At 51.5% G+C, this 13,212-nt stretch overlaps 1 protein-coding gene and 1 long non-coding RNA gene across 3 annotated transcripts in view; one reads left to right on the forward strand and one right to left on the reverse strand.

Moving 5' to 3' along the window:
• The window catches only part of PCID2 (PCI domain containing 2), a 30,217-nt gene extending 17,952 nt beyond the window's left edge, over positions 1-12,265 (reverse strand). The window contains exons 1-6 of one of the 2 annotated variants that reach the window (XM_012662821.1): positions 12,208-12,265; positions 7,926-8,015; positions 5,852-5,925; positions 4,856-4,921; positions 3,906-3,947; positions 3,002-3,056 (exon numbers count right to left, since the gene is read on the reverse strand). In XM_012662821.1, coding sequence (XP_012518275.1) covers positions 3,002-3,056; positions 3,906-3,947; positions 4,856-4,921; positions 5,852-5,925; positions 7,926-8,015; positions 12,208-12,243 — 363 coding nt within the window. In that variant the 5' untranslated portion in view covers positions 12,244-12,265. Of the gene's footprint in view, positions 1-3,001; positions 3,057-3,905; positions 3,948-4,855; positions 4,922-5,851; positions 5,926-7,925; positions 8,074-12,207 lie in introns of those variants that run through there. The other variant, XM_012662820.1, reaches the window with a different exon arrangement.
• On the forward strand, positions 1,502-5,908 carry LOC105825132. Its single transcript, XR_001138245.1, has 3 exons — positions 1,502-1,598; positions 4,759-5,127; positions 5,847-5,908. It is a non-coding gene; the product is annotated as an uncharacterized LOC105825132 (long non-coding RNA).
• Positions 12,266-13,212: the final 947 nt, after the last annotated feature.

The raw sequence follows: 13,212 nt of genomic DNA on the forward strand, positions 1-13,212 counted from the left end.
TTCTCGTGCACACACAGTGCTTCTGCCGCACACTGGCGTGTGGTGACTGCCTGAGAAGAGCTGGACTGGCTACTTCTCCGGAACCACTGACAGACACGGACATCCATTCCAAAGTGAACGACACGAATCGTCACTTCCAGGCAAACAACTCACAGTTCTTGTGGCCAGTGACAACATTTGCACTTTCAAGAAAAATAGGCAGCTCCCTGCTCCTCCAAGACTTTTCTGAGAAAGTCGCTGGAGATGTCGACAAACGCTGGGTTTTTGTTTCTGGTTTAACATAACGAAGTTGTGTCAGCATTTGGAGCTGACGCACAACTCGGTGAGCCAAGATTTTCCAAGTGACCTCCAGTCCGAAGGCTGTGACCCCCTAAATTCACATGGTGGAATCCCAACCCTCCAGGAGAGGGCACTTGGAGATGGGGCCTCTGAGAGGTGATGAGGTCCTGCGGGCGCAGCCCCAACAGGTGGCATCAGTGCCCTCTGAAGGGGACCCCAGAGAGCTGCCTCGCCCCTTTACCACGGGAGGACAGCGAGGAGGCAGTCCACGAACCAGGAAGGGGAGCCCCCCAGACCCTGAATCTGCTGGTGACCGGGTCTTGGACTTCCGGGCTCCAGAACTGTGAGAGATAAATGTGTCGCCTCTAAGCCGCCCAGTTTGTCGTGTCTTGTCACAGCAGCTCAAACGCACGAGGGCAGGACCCGTACGTGATATTACAAAATCACGCGTGGGCAAAAGATCCGCTCACGGCGCGTGGCAGCGGCGCATCGCCGCGTGGAGGCAGAGCGAGTCCGAGCTGCACTTCCGAGGCCACGCGGTCGTCCCCCTTTAAGACGCTGCCTCTGCGAGCTGCGGTGCCCTATCAGTCATCCACACTGATCGCAAAGTGCGCTGAAATTCTCCTTTTCCATCCGCGCTGTGTGAGGCCAGAGCGTCTCCCGCACTCGTCAGACAGCAGCCTGCAGTAGAGCCAGCGCGGCGCAGACGACGGTCCCGACAGCTCCGTCACAGTAGACGTTCGAGAGCACGAGTAAACAAGGCCACCCTTCTTAGTGTATTTTTTGTCTTGAAAATACAGTTTTTTATTTAAAAAGTCCATTAACATATAAAAGGTTTACTGTTGTTACTTCAAAATGAACATTTAAACATTTTTCCAGTTAAAAATTCTAATACAGTAAATACACGTGGCTATAACAGGAGCAAACAAAGGCGGGCGTGGTGGCACCTGTGGTCCCGGCTACCCGGAGGCTGAGGCAGGAGGACGCTCGAGCCCAGCAGGTGGAGGCTGCGGTGAGCTGTGGTTGTGCCGTGAGTGGTCGGCGCACGCCAGCCCGGGCAACACGGCAAGACCAATCTCTAAATGTAAATAAATTAGTTAATGAAATAAGTAAACCTCTCGGGGGCTCCCTTAAAACAATTTTTTTAAAAAATCTCTCTGGGGTCACCAGTTAACATATTTTCCAGCTCTGAAGTTTCCATTTGGCTTTCTTGATGTTTCCCTTTCCCTGCAGACGTCTGACGTCTTCGTCTGTTTCAAGCGTGCTCGCCAACTGCTCGCTGAAGCGTTTTCGGATGGCGGCTTTGCGGTGCTCGTGAGGTAAGCCCGGCGTCTGCGCAGTCTCAGTGCTGCTGTCTGTTGAATGTCATTTCTCATTTACAATCTCAGAAAGCTGAGGGTCTCCCGGTTCTCGGTGTGAGCAGCGGCTTTCACTGTGCCCAGACATCTGGGCATCACGTGATGAGACTGCGGACCTCACCCCTCCGGTTTCAGATGAACGGCCTCCGCTGACGCCGCGCACGCGGAGAAGCAGGGGCACCACCCTGGGCACTGGACATCCAGGCGGCCCCCCGGCCTCTGCGTGGGGCGCGGCGCTGGAGAGGACACTTCCATCGAAGGCGCCATCTCGCTGGGCTGTCCCCCCTTGCCTGCTTCGCTCAGTGCTTCCGCGGCCGCCTGCCGTGCTCCCAGGCGCCAGTCCACAGCAGGAGGCAAGCAGGACCCGAGGGCCCCAGACCCTCCCTCCGCCTGCGAGAGCCACGCTCGCACGGGAACTCCCAGGGCTGTCAATGCTTTTCGCGGGAGGAACGCAGAGAAATTTACTTCGTCTTGTCTGGAACCAAAGTTATCAATAATTTTTAGAACCGTACAAGGGTCCTAAGACCAAAAAGCTGACAACTGCTGCTCCATAACTGGGGCTTCCGTGGACCCCGAGAGGAAGTCACCTCCATGACATCCAGGCTCCTCCCTCACACCAGAGAAACCTGAAGCCGCTGCCCAAATCCACAGTGAGCACAGTTCTCATTTCTTTATTCGTATTTATAGACAGAGTCTTGTTCTGTCGCCCAGGCTGGAGTGCAGTGGTGTGATCACAGCTCACTGCAGTCAAACTCCTGGGCTCCAGCCATCCTCCCACCTCAGCCTCCAGAGTAGCTGGGACTGCAGGCACGCGCCACCACGCCCGGCTAATTTTATAAAAACTTTTTTTTTAGAGATGGGGTCTCACGATGTTGCCCAGGGTAGTACTGAATTTCTGGCCTCTAGCGATCCTTCCACCTTGGCATGCCAAAGTGCTGGGATCTCAGGCGTCAGCTACCGTGTCTGGCCTTAAATTCTTTTTTTTTTTTTCTTTTTCTTAAATTCTTTAAGTCAGGGGACAGGCTACATCTTAGGAATGGAAGAGAATACAGAATCGCTCATTTGTTGTTGTTCCCCTCCTTTCTAAAATAAAAAACAACACATGCCATAAATGGTTAACCATATACGCAAACATCTCTGGCTATACCGACAGTGGGCAGATCTGAGAAAACGTTTGTTTACATCTGTTTGCCTCGACCCGGAAAGAGTAACTAGTCAGGCTGCCTCCCGTTCTTCTGCTCCCTCTACCAGGCACACCCCACCCCACTGATGCAAAACTCTGGGAAAGAGTAACATGAAATTAAGCAACAGATGGTCACTAAGTTTTAGTTTTAAAACAATAGTGATAAGGAAATTAAACTTACGTTATTGGCAAATACTCGAAGGTCTAGCGCTACCGCATACATGACCGGCAGAGCCCTACAGGGCAAAAAGCAAACTCGGGTGAAGAGGCTGTGAGGTCTGAGACTCCACCACCTGGCGGCAGAACACCTGCGTCCCCAGCTGCTCCCCAAAATGGAGTCCACACCCCCCCAAAACTCCGGCGTGAGGCTGGCCACACACCCCGCCCTGGCGCTTCAGCTTCGCAGGGAACCCTCCTTCCCCTCAACTCCCCACCACTATCCCAACAGCACCATTAAACAAAGATGGGGTTTGGTAAGATTTCCTAACAGGAACCAGAGTGTGTAATACACAGTATGCCCTCAAACAACTTTGACATCTAGCTGGCAATGCTGGACTCCTTTCGTATGCAGATCTTCATTTAACACAGGAAAAAGGTGGGTTTTTCTTTTTTAAAAGGCCTTTGGTTATTTAAGTTTAAACAAAATTTCAGTATTTACCTATAGTTTGTTAATGAATCATAAAATTCAGAATTTATAATGCCCCAATATGATGTATTATATCACACAATGAATTATAATTGGTCTACCTCTTTTATCCAAAATTTAAAACCAAAAGTTAAAAATTGACGAATGAAGGACAAAATAGTATTTGATAAATATTTAGGGGCATGGAAGTACTGAAATAAAAATAATACTTTAGATTTACATAGACACACGGCAAACAATCTGGCCGATCTACCATTTAAATTGACACAGACGATTATACCTCCATGATTCCTCTTGATATTACCATATGCCAACACACTGGTATCAAATATCCACATAGAAAATACAAGACATATTTATTTAAAACAAATTTTTTTGAAGTTTCTGCTTAAAAAAAATTTCTACTTGCTAATTTCCAGCTGCTTCTGTTGACGCTTACCAGTTTTCTTCTTTGTGGGCCTGGAATGCCCGGAGGAATGATGTACCATGTTAAGGAAGGCACCACACAAGAAGTTCAAACGATGCTGCGTTTGGTAAAAATGAAGAAGACGGGGCTGGAGCTGTAAGGGGAAAAGCTCGCCCTCTAGCAGCCTCTGTCACGGAGGAATAAGTTCTTGAAGGAAGGAAAGGCATAAGCCTCCAGTATAAATACCTGTGTATCAGGTACAAGTACGCTAGATACATTTAGTTCATACATAACTTCCTCCAAATGAAGAAAGACTTCTTGTTACTAGATTTCTTTAATCTGCAGTTTCAAACATTTTATTTGATTTCTCTGAGCCCAGATGATCACAAGTTACATTTAAGGACTTTAGAATCTGTAGGATAAAATGCATTTTACCCATTATACAATTTTTGAATTCCAAGGAGACTTAGCTAGCTAGCAGCCCACTCTCTTCTGCGTAAAATAAAATCTAGAGATACAGACACTCAGAACCTCACTGATGAGGACCCTAACTGGAAGATGATATTTAAGGACGTAAGTAAGAAAGTGGCATAAAAGTAGCAACCTCCATTGAATGACAGCGTGTCTGAGTCCACTCCTGTCCCTCTACGCCTGAGTTCGGGAGTTTTGATATTTCGCCAAGGGGACTTAGCCAGTCCCTGTAACAACATTTACAAAATATTATTCTTCTCAACAGAACTAAATAAATCCTTCCTTTTAACCAGTGTTCTTCCTTATTATATACGTAATTGAATGAGTCTTTAGCTCCATGCTAAATTAAGTGGCTGAGTGAAATAGCTAAAATGAGTTTTTCTTCCAAAATATTTTAATTCCTTTCTGACTGCAGGTATGAACAACTGGCCCAATATTTCAAGATCTCACACCCCAAACAATCCCCTGTATCTGTTATACACTGGACAGCGGCCACAAACCACAAAAGATATTGGACTATCACGGTCTGGCACTTGTACGCCTCTACGAAGTCGTGGTTCCCCACCGCGTACGTGCACCTGGAAAAGAAACGTGGAGGCTGAGAGCCAGGGCGTCAGAAAGCGCAGACCTGATAACCCAGACATCGTTACGCAGACTGCACGGCTCACTTCAGCCCAGCCGCCCCAGGTCCCAGCTGATCCCGGAACGGAAGCTGGAAACTCCCGCCCGGCAAGAGACAAAGGGTCAAGGCAGAAGTAACAAACGACTATATGAACCGAATCAGGTTGGTATAAAATGAAATCCCACATCACGTTTTGAGACAGAAACCTAGCTGCAGCAGGGACGGACACACTGTCACAGTGTGGCCCTTGCACTCTGGTGGTGGGCTCGTCGTGACGCTCTACCCGGACTCCTGCTGGGTACGGTGAGTTCACTGCCAAACCTGGAACCCCGCGCCTGCTGCGCAGAGCAAGAAACCTGCAGCCCCCCCCAGGCACAGTGGCACCCAGCTCTTCCGAAGACCCTGTGGGGCTCACAGAGCCCACCCTGTCCCCCAGCCCGGCCTGCTCTGGACAAGGCAGTCACAGCTCACTGGCTCTAGGACACAAACTTCTGCCTGGATTGATGCTTTAGGAATAAAGGCAGGAGATACAAAGGATAAAGAAAAAGCTGTATTTTATTTGCTTTCTCAACTCCAGTTCATTTCCCAGTGAGGCAAAGAGGTTCAAAAATACACATATTTCCATGAAAAAGGTAAGTCGACTGTTAGGCTCCATACCCTACTAAATTAAAAACACTATTCAGTCAACATGATAAATATTAAGAGTTTTTTTTTTTTTTACACTATTACACAACAGCCTTTACCAAAGTGAAATTATAAATGCATTTTTCTAGTTTTTGAAAGTCAATTATTTGCTCCTTCAAGTATAAGATGATGCAAGATAAAATTCCTGGTCAATTCAGAAATTTCCAGATTTGTGTGTTTTTCTTCCTCACCAACAGATTACCTTAAATGAGCTGCGAACATCTCATCGTAAGGGGGCTCCAAAACTTGCTGACACTTCTCTTCTGGAGAGGCCATCTAATTTGTAAGAAAAACGGCAAAGATTAGATCAACAGGCACAGAGAGAACTCCATGTACAGAGTGAGACTTAGACCCGTTTCCAAGGGATCTGCACTTCTAGATAAAAGGCTCATCGCTTCAACGAGTATTCACCAATCTTTCAAGTGAACAAGAAGCCCGTGAATATACTTCAGTTTTGCCCACGGGGGGCCAGGGAACAGGCCAGGTACTTCTCTGGCCCTTTGGACTGGGATTCCCGCCACTGGCCCCGGCTCCCGGGCTCTGGGACGTGGGCCGAACCCACCGCCAGCTCTCCCGGTCTCCAGCCTCCAGAGCACGTGACCGATTCCTCACGATCAATCTCCCTAGATGTAAATATAGATAAAGATATATCCTGCTGGTTCTGTTTCTCCGGAGAATCCTGACTAATACACAGTGGATTACACAACATTGAATTGTTTTAAAAAACCACGAGTCCAGACTGACATGATAAACATACGTGCACCCGCATGTAGGAAGGTGGATGACAATACCGGAAAGACCGCCGTTTCGCAGCCCTACTGAAATAGCTGATCCGGACTGCGGCCGTGAGGGAACCACCAGATAGAGGTTAATGGGGAGCTTCACAATGAAGGGGTCAGCCTTAGACTGCCGTGGGACAGACAGATGGGCGTGCCCTGATGCGCCGCAACGCGAAGCACACGGCACCAGCCACGGAGTATTCTGGCCAAGCTGAACCTGAGTTTCACTGCGTCTCTGGCACGAGCTTCTATTTAGAGCAGTGGTTTTCAGTGTTGTCTGCACGTTAGAATCACTTAGGTAGCTTGACTCAAAAAAAAAAAAAAAAAAAAAAAGGCCTGCTGCTATCCCAGAGACTGATTCACCTGGTCTGAGGTACGGTCCATACACTGCAAATATAATCACCAACAGATAAGCCCGTTTTTCTTCCAAAAGAAAAACTTCGCTCCCCAATGGGAACACACGCCAATATGATAACGGATATCAATGAGGAAACAGGACTTTACAAAATGCCAACAATATTTTCTAGAAAAAATATCACTTTGGGGCCGGGTGCGGTGGCTCATGCCTGTAATCCTAGCACTCTGGGAGGCCGAGGCAGGCGGACTGTTTGAGCTCAGGAGTTCGAGACCAGCCTGGGCAAGAGCGAGACCCCGTCTCTACCAAAAATAGAAATTAATTGGACAGCTAAAAATATATAGAAAAAATTAGCCGGGCATGGTGGCGCATGCCTGTAGTCCCAGCTACTTGGGAGGCTGAGGCAGAAGGATCGCTTGAGCCTGGGAGTTTGAGGTTGCTGTGAGCTAGGCTGACACCACAGCACTCACTCTAGCCAGGGCAACAAAGCAAGACTGTCTCAAAAAAAAAAAAAAAAAAAAATCACTTCAGTATCACTCATCCTCATCAAGAATACTCGTATTTTCAAGCACGGGTTGGCAAAGGCTTTCCAGAAAAGGCCACAAAATAAATATTTCAGGCTCTGCAGGCCACAGATGTCTGTAGACGGAGCCATCTGGGCCGCTTAGCAGGGAGGCAGCCATCAACGACACGCAAACCAGCAGCTCTGCTCTGCTCCAGTAAAACTCCACGGACAACCCCGGGCTGGGCCTTGGGCTGCGGCCTCGTCCTGAATGAGAACGCAAATCAAATGGAGACGCCTGTGGTGCATGCCGGCCTTGGGGCTTGGGACAAACAGGCCTGGACAAAGTCTCAGCTCCCCCGTGCCCCCCGCCCAGGGACCCCAATATGCCACCTCACTGCTGCATACTTTGAGTTGTGCAGGAATCAAACACAGGAGTAAGAGCTGCACATCCTGGTGCGGGACGTGACACACAGTGAGTGCTCTACGCATGAACTGCAATTAAGAAATCCTGAAGGAACTTTGAAATTTTCAAATGAGAGCAACAATATTAATTTTCTTTTATTCCTAAATTTCTCTTAAGGCACTTGTCACCCTGTAATTCTCTCCTGACACCTGGGTGCGTAACTCTTCCACCTACTTGAAGCCGCGGGTTTGCAACGTGAGGATGCTTGAAGGACACCAGCTCTGCACAAGATGCTCCGTCTCTGGTGTCGATCGCTTCATACACCTGAAACGTTTGAAAGGGAAACCTAAGTAGAAAGTACAGCATTCTCTTCTAATAGAACCTAAACAGTACATTGTATACCACTAAATGCATGTTCCCTAGTTTGAAAGGAGTCAGAATATTCAAAATGCACCACGTCAAGATTCTGTTTAGCCAGTAAACATAACTGCATTTCAAAATGATATCTTCCAGAGGCAAGAAAACAGGTAAAGCAGGTAAGAAAAAGCAGTGGTGTTATTTGGTTATTAACGATGATGAATTGTTCTAGTTTTACTTGGTCACACTAACATATATCTGAAAATTTACTTATATAGCTTGTGGCGGGAAAAAATTCAGCTTAAAACCCACATATGTCCAAAATTCAAAAGGCTTTGACTCAAACTGGGCCCCAGGCCCAGAGCCTTTCAGCCCATCTCCCTCCACACTGCAGGCCTGTGCCACGACAGGCGTCCTGTAATTAGAAAACCAAATATGCTTGTAAATTATATTTACAAAAAGACTATAAAAATTCTAACTACGTAAGTGAAAAGAAAAGCTGAGCATAAAGCTGCACATGTAGCATAATTCAACTACAATAAAATTAAGTGTGTCACTTTTATGCCCACACAAGACTGACCAGGGACAGCACAGAGAGGACATCCAAACAGCCAGAAAGCATGAGAAAGGCCCTCGACACCGCCCCACCCGCTGCCTGTCAAGGAAATGCAGTGAGACGCCTCTACGCCCCCCGGGAGCAGTTACAATGGCGAACACTGACGACACTGAGTGTTGCCAAGGACGCAGACTCGCTGCAATGCCCGCTCACTGGTGGTAGGGGTGAACTGGCGCAGCCACTATGGAAATCGGCGTTTCTACTAAAGCAAGCAAACATCCACCTCTGACCCTGCAATCCTATGCCCATGTCCACACCCAGAGGTGCAGGCACGTGCCCCCAGGACACACACAGGAACCCAACTCCTCCTTCCCGATGTCTCGACTCAGGGCATTGGCTAGGAAGGCTGAGGCCACCTTTTCAAAGACTAACTTACATGATAAGGAATCTGCCACTTAACTATTCAACCAACTACACGTGCCTTTACATTTTGAAACAGTACACCCCCCGCCCCTGTAGGATTTACCTTACAACTAGAAACAGAAGATACCTGCGCTTGGTTACTCCTTCAGGGACTGCAGGTAATCACAAGACACTGGAGACGGGAGACAGGCTGAATAAACTGGGAAACATCTATTCTAAGGCAGGGGATGTGGCCATTTTTAACAATGAGGAAGATCTCCATGGACCGACGTGGAACAATTTCCAGGATATATAGTTAAGTGAAAAAAGCAAGCTGTATAAAGAGTGTATGTGGAATGCCGCCTCTCGACAGGGCAACAAAAGCATGTGTGTTTATGTCTGTGTGCTTGTGTGCCACATACATTTCTCAATAGGGCATACAGAGAAGAGAAGACAGAATCTAACGAAGACGGCTCTCTACAGAGGAGGGGACAATGAGATGAAAGAAAGAAGGGGAGTTTCTGAGCACAATAAAAAGGAAAGGCAACCTTAGGACTGAATACAAATGGAAGATACGTATCTAACAGATGTCAAAGGAGAGCATAGCCATACAGAAAAAGAATATAAGTAATTTTTGAACACACAACTTTGTGGGATTTGAGTGTCCTTATTTTAAGGACAAAAAGACTGCAAAAGAAATCCCAGATTTTACTCGGTAGACTCTGTGGGTAGCGGTGCTGGTGTCGTGATTCTGAAGCTGCTTTGTGAGCACAGTAAATTTCTCAACATTGGTCCTCGGAATTTGAGAAAGGGAGACACTAAACAGCCCGAGGGGGTGAGGACCCCGCTGGATCTGAATCGGAGGTGTGAGCAGGGAATGATCCATTTATCTTTGGCTGAAGCCATCTGCAGACCTCCAGGCTGCGGTCACAGGTTTTATGCCTCCATAGGAAAACCACGGCCTTCCAGAGCCAGCCCTCATGACCAATTCCCTGTGATGTCGCAGGGTGCTACTCAAGGTCACATCATGTCCCCACCTCCCCTCTAATATTTTCAAAGTCACAGATGGGCGCAGTGTGACTTGAGTGTAAGCACTATGAAAAGCTATCACTAACCTAAGTCTTTCTCTTCATAGCCCTGACCGCAGGTCTAGGAACTTCATCCAAAAGGTAGATAGATGGATACCAGGAGCCTTCACTGGCTTTGGGAAGGGGTTAGGTTTGCTCTTCAAAATTACTGTGCTGGACACCTGTAGTCCCAGCAGGAAGATCGAGTGAGCCCAGGAGTTTGAGGTTGCAGTGAGCTATGATGACACCACTGCACTCCACCCAGGGTAACAGAAGGAGAGAGAGAAAGAAAGAAAAGGAAGGAAGGAATGAAAAGAAAGAGAAGAAAAAATCAAGAGAAATAGAAAGAGAGAGAGAGAGAGATAAAGAAAGAAAGAGAAAAATTAGTGTGCTGGAGATCAATGTTTTGGAATTAAAAATATTGCATCTGCCAACTGTCATCAACAAGCTAAAGGTGGCCCAGAGACGGCCACACTGGCACCTGCCTGTCCTCTGTAGGAGGAGGGTTTCCGGTGTCTGTGACCACGGCTGGTGTCCAGCCCCCAGAAGCCTCCAGCGGCTCTAAGGCCACCCTTGAGAGGGTGGGCAAGCTCTGGGGGGGCGTATGTGAGGCAGTTCTCAGGTGAGGGAGGGCGCCCTCTGGACCAGGGCAGGCACACGTGTCTTCTGTGCTCGCCATCCCATCAAGGGCTGACCCTGGGCTAGAAAGTGAAGTGACCAGTCCCACCCAGGTCTTGGCCAGTTTTAGTCAGTGTAGCCCCAGTGAGAGCGCCCCTTCCACAGCGACCTCCATGCGCCACGTGGGCTGCCTGGCCACAGGAGCCCCAAAGCAGACTGTGCTCTGGCTCAACCAAGGCTACTCAGGCAGAAAATCAGCTTGGGGCCCTGCTGGCCTGCCCAGCTGTGCTCCCCTCTGCTCAGTGTGAACGTGACATTCAAGCCAAGAGCCTCCTGAAGCTGTCTCACCTTGCACAGGCCCTGGCACAGCCTCAGTCCTGAGAGCCTGAGGCCATGCCTCGCTCTGGCTAACAGGGACTGTGGCCACTGGTCACCCTTGAGCACAATGCTCTGAATGTCTTCCAGGCCTCCGAAGCCCTCTCCAGGGGAAATCCCCAGGTGACAAGGGCTTGGAGTTGCACAACTGGGGGAGCGCTATGAAATGGAAGCACACCCCGGCGGTGGGAAGCACCAGGGCATGGTAGTCACCCAGGGATCAAGCCCTAGATCAGACACCAGGTCCCGCCAGTGAGCAGGGAGGGCCCTCACTGGTCCCAGCTCATGCTCCAGGAAGCCTCTTCCACCAGCGACCTCCCAGGGTCGTCCGTGGTGACATGCGGTGGCCCACATCCGCAGCTTTCCTTGGCCAGACCTACCTGAGCTGCACCCAGCACCTGAGGCACGACCTAGCCAGCCGGATGGCTCAGCTGCACAGGACCTGGACCCCAGGGAGGGCCCAGCTTCCTTGCAGACGTGGATTCCCATCAGTGCCCCTGCTTCAGTGACTACATTGTAAGGAAGCCAGGGTGTCAGGGAGAAACAGGGATGTGACAGACTGTATCAGCAAACCTCAGAGAGGTGATCAGCTTCTCAGCGGACACGGGGCCCCCGGCAGCCCCGCCAACTCCTCAGGCGCCTTGCCAACTGTGAATACATCGTAGCGCCTTCAGCCCCCAACTGGACCACGCAGCCAGACTCCCAGGGAACACCTCTCGCCTCAAATTCCTCCTCCTTTCTTCCACCAGTGTCCAACCGAAACACTGACCAAATCAGGCCCTTCAGATCCACTGGGACCACTGCACACACCGAGGGCAGCGACCCTGTGGTCCCTCCCTGCGTGCCCCAGAGGGACGACACGTGTGTCTACTTAAATCACGAGTCCTCCCCATTCTGCGGATCCGAGCTCCGAAACACTGAGCCGACACCGACTCGCCAGCACGGCGGCCCAGGAGAAGGGACCCCGGGGCAGCCGCTCCGGCCCAGCCTGCCGTTTTTACGCCGTCAGCGAAAACCCGAAAACCCGGACAGAGAAGGGGCAGCGAAGCGGCGGGAGGAAGCGGCCTGAGGGTGCGAGGCCAGAGATGGGACAGGCTGAGGTCCACCCACGCCGCAGTGCGTTCCCCAAGCCTGCACTTACCTGCTGCAGGTACTGGTTAATGGTGATGTGCGCCATGGCAGCGAACACCGCCCACAACGCCACCAGTTCCGGCCGCTTTCGTCAGTTCCGGCCCTGGGTCCGTCTCCGGCAAGGCGCCCCCGGCCCCACCTTCCCCCGCACTTTGGTTCCGGAGGGCGAGCGCGCGCAGCAGCGCGACCCCGGGGCCGGCTGGGCGACGTGCTCGAGCTGGGTCCCGGCCCCCTCAGCCCGGTCCCCTCCGGCTCTGCCTGTGTCTGGGCCCGCCGGGGCCGAGGGGTTTGGGGTTCAGCGGCGAGGGCAGCCGCAAGGCGAAGCTGCCTTTCACTCCCCTGACCCCGCGACTGTCGCTTGTGAGAAAACGAGCCTGCCAGGATGCTGCTAGACCCCAGCCCTAAAGGGAGGGGTCCCAGCGCGCCTCCGAGCCCTAACTGGGGTTGGGGTGTCCCGGCGCGGCCCCGAGCCCTAAGGGGACCCGGCGCGCCCCTGACCCTTAATTGGGGGAGGTGTCCTGGGACGCCCCAGAGCCCTTTAGGGGATTGTCCTGGCGCGCCCCTGACCCTTAATTGGGAGAGGTGTCCCGGGACGCCCCAGAGCCCTTTAGGGGGTTGTCCCGGCGCGCCCCTGAGCCCCTAATGGATTGGGGGTTGGCCCGGCGCGCTCCTGAGACCCTAATGGGGGGGACGCTCCGGCGCGCCCTCAGCCCTAAGGCGGGGTCCCGGCGCGCCCTCGAGTCTGTAGTGGGGGAGACGCTCCGGCGCGCCCCCAGCCCTAAAGGGGGTCCCGGCGCGCCCCCGAGCCCCTAATGGTGGGGGACGCTCCGGCGCGCCCCAAGGCCTAAGCGGGGGTTCCGGCGCGCCCCCGAGCCCTCCGGAGGCGGTTGGGCTTCCAGGAGGCGGGCGCGCGGGCCGGGCGGGGCGGGCACCGGGGCGGACGGGGCGGAGCGGGCGGACCGGGGCGGACGGGGCGGGCCGGCCGGGGCGGGGACCGGGCCGGGGCGAGCGGGCG

Source organism: Propithecus coquereli, unplaced genomic scaffold, assembly GCF_000956105.1.
Source record: "Propithecus coquereli isolate 6110/MARCELLA unplaced genomic scaffold, Pcoq_1.0 Scaffold782, whole genome shotgun sequence".
Lineage (NCBI taxonomy): Eukaryota > Metazoa > Chordata > Mammalia > Primates > Indriidae > Propithecus > Propithecus coquereli.